The sequence below is a fragment of the Austrofundulus limnaeus genome, unplaced genomic scaffold (genome assembly GCF_001266775.1).
Source record: "Austrofundulus limnaeus strain Quisiro unplaced genomic scaffold, Austrofundulus_limnaeus-1.0 Scaffold1528, whole genome shotgun sequence".
Taxonomy (NCBI): Eukaryota; Metazoa; Chordata; class Actinopteri; order Cyprinodontiformes; family Rivulidae; genus Austrofundulus; species Austrofundulus limnaeus.
The window spans coordinates 43,866-46,852 of NW_013953930.1; the positions used below are offsets into that span (position 1 = coordinate 43,866).

Sequence of the window (2,987 nt, forward strand, 5' to 3'; positions counted from 1 at the left end):
TGAAGAATGTACATGTTTTAATCATCTATAGATGGTTTTGACTATTATCAGACAGATGTAAGTTTATTTGTTTAATTCAAACCATCTCTGAGGAACAGAGTCAAATGTAAAATAGTGTTGCAACTGTCCCCGGTCTCCCCTACACTAAACAAGTTTATGTTAAATTTTAAAAAGTAGCCTAACACTAAGTTAGAGTCAGATCAAGGCGCTCTGACTGTAAGATTTATAAAATAACTTGTGCAGAGCAGAGACTGTGTGACCTGTTCAGGTAAAGGCTGGACAGGAAGTAAACACACTGACTGTTGTACAAACTGAATACACAACATGTCAGGAAGTACAGGTGGAACCGGAAACCAGATGTTAGCTCCTGTAAACACCTGTAAACACCTGTTTCATGTCCTGACACCAAACATGACTGTGTCTCCATGCTTCCCTCTGCTCACAGGAAACAACATCATCCTCATCATCATCATCATCATCATCATCATCATCATCATACACCGCTGTCAGCAGGTTCCCCAAAACAAGCCCTGCACGACGGAACAGGTGTGTGCGCGCGCGACTGCTCGCAACTGCGCTGATGCTCGTTCATGCGCATGCTTGTGTAACTCCGTGAAACAAATACCACACAAGCAGCAGGCCTACAGCATACTGGGTCCAGTTACATCAGTGCTGTTTGTCTGCACACAGACACACACACACACACACAGACACACACACACACACACACACACACACACACACACACACACACACACAGGTGTGGCCTGTTACATGTCGTTAAGGAGGCGGGAGGAGGTGAGACGCACCTGATGGAGCTCGGTCCTCGGCTCTCCTCGGAGCGCGCTCTCCGGCCACAGGTGACAGCTGGAGCCGGGCTTCGGGCTGTCTTTGCCGCTGCCAGTCGCAGAGCAGGAGCGCGGTGCCGCCGGGGGGGTCCTCCTGCTCCTACATGGCTGTCCGGAGCCGCTGCAGTGGTCGACGGGCAGGCTGCTCCCCACCAGCAGCTGCTGGCGCGCGCGCAGCTGCGGGATGTGCTGCTGCTGCGGGTCCTGAGGTGTCGGGAGCTCAGAGGAGTTACATGCATTTAAAGCGCGCCCTTCCTGTGAGTGTGCACCCCCTCCTTCAGGGGAGGGGTCCCTCAGATGCTGCTGCTGCTGCTGCTGCTGCAACAGCTGCCTGTGGTCTCCTCCTGCTCCTCCTCCTCCTCCTCCTCCTCCTCCTCTGCAGCGTGCCACAGCCTGTTGGTAATGACTGACGCTCCTCCTCAGCCCAGCTCCTCGGTCTGAGCCGTGGGGGAAGGCGGCTGGAGGCGGCGGGATGGCTGCGGGGAGAGGTGCGGGGGGCTGCGGGTCGACAATGCGGGACTGGTTTTCAGAGAAGCTGCAGTGGCAGCTGGGAAAAACAGGCCACTGGTGCTGGGAGCCGGCCGGGGCCCAGGGGTCCTGCTGCTGCAGGTGTGCCGGCTGTGAAGGTCGCAGATCCGTGTCGTCAATCAGCGGGAGGGGGTCTCTGCTGCGGCCGGGGGTCCGGCAGGGCTGGCTCACACACGGCAGCTCCTGGAGGCTGTGGCGCGGAGCAGAGGGGGGACAGGCGCGGACTCGGTGCTGGGAGGGAGGAGGAGGGGGCGGCAGGCTGAAAATGGGAGCGACTCGGTCACGGCTCGGTTCTGGGGTTCCGGGCTTTCCGTCGAGAACGTGGTGCTGATGGACAGCTCCCGCGCATCGATGCCGCATCCCCCCCGGATCGCCTCGTCGCGCTGCGCTCGCTCCTCTGCCGCGCAGAGCACCGACACCCATTCATCGCGCTCAGTCCCAGCAGAGGAGCAGGGACTGGTACCATTGGTAGGTTGGACCGGGACCTGCCTTAAAACGTCACCATCCAGCCACAACAGGCTCCTGCCCTGCGCGCAGGCTGCAGGATCGATCCGTCCGTCAGCAGCTGAGACCYGTTCAGACAAACCAGTGTTACCATAACCACCTGCTCACACGTCACTGGGCCGCCCTGCAGCTCCAACACGAAGCACAGCTTCACTTTACTTTACTTTTTAGGACCGTTTTCTGCAGATAATAACATGTTTTTATTTAGTTCATTTATTCATTTTGTTAAAAAAAAACATCTCACACAACAAAATAAAATAAAAATAAAGGCAGCAGAAGACAAAACTTCTTAAATCTGCTGCTTTTTTAAATTTACAACAATGATAAAACAAAAAATAAAAACAAAGATTTAAACTCCTCAGACAGTAACTGACACAACCCAGGTGAAAAAATATTATACTAAGTATACTAAATCTAAGTATACTTAGTATACTTGAAGCCGCACTAATCATCAGTATACTCAGGGGTGTCACTAGGTTTTAAGGACATGGGGGGCTCAGCCCCCAGGAGACGCACATAATTTTTGTATCTTATATATTTGTATTGTGTACAAAGTATCATTTATTTAGAGAACAACACCTACACTTTCAGATAATTACTTTTTCCATAGTTATGTTTAAATCATTCAAGGCCAAATAATATTTTAACATCAATTCAAAAATACCCCAAACTGAACATAAACACTATTTTAGACAGATCTGTGAATACCAACACTACTTTTATACCGTGCCTCTACTCATCTGGTCCTTGCTCCTCAGCGTTGATGACCCCTGCTTTAGACTCACCTTTCCAGAGGAGGTCTCTCCTCTCTCACTCCCTGTGCTCCTCTGCCCTGACTCCTACAGGCCAACAGGGATGGTGAAGTAATTATTATTAGTCTGTTATTTATCTGTTACTGAGCCTTCATGCTGCACTGAGCTGGCTCTGTGTGTAAACGAGCACGCTGCTGTTAAGGCTGCAGGAAAAACATGGACTGGATTTCATGTGGTGGGGGAGTTCTCTGTATGAACAAGTGGACTGGATTTCATGTGGTGGGGGAGTTCTCTGTATGAACAAGTGGACTGGATTTCATGTGGTGGGGGAGTTCTCTGTATGAACAAGTGGACT

At 51.5% G+C, this 2,987-nt stretch overlaps 1 protein-coding gene across 3 annotated transcripts in view; it reads right to left on the reverse strand.

The window, feature by feature from the left end:
* kcnn1a (potassium intermediate/small conductance calcium-activated channel, subfamily N, member 1a) overlaps positions 1-2,044 on the reverse strand; it is a 45,746-nt gene extending 43,702 nt beyond the window's left edge. For all 3 annotated transcript variants that reach the window (XM_014032749.1, XM_014032748.1, XM_014032747.1), the window contains exon 1: positions 810-2,044. In XM_014032749.1, coding sequence (XP_013888203.1) covers positions 810-1,799 — 990 coding nt within the window. In that variant the 5' untranslated portion in view covers positions 1,800-2,044. The remainder of the gene's footprint in view (positions 1-809) is intronic.
* Positions 2,045-2,987: the final 943 nt, after the last annotated feature.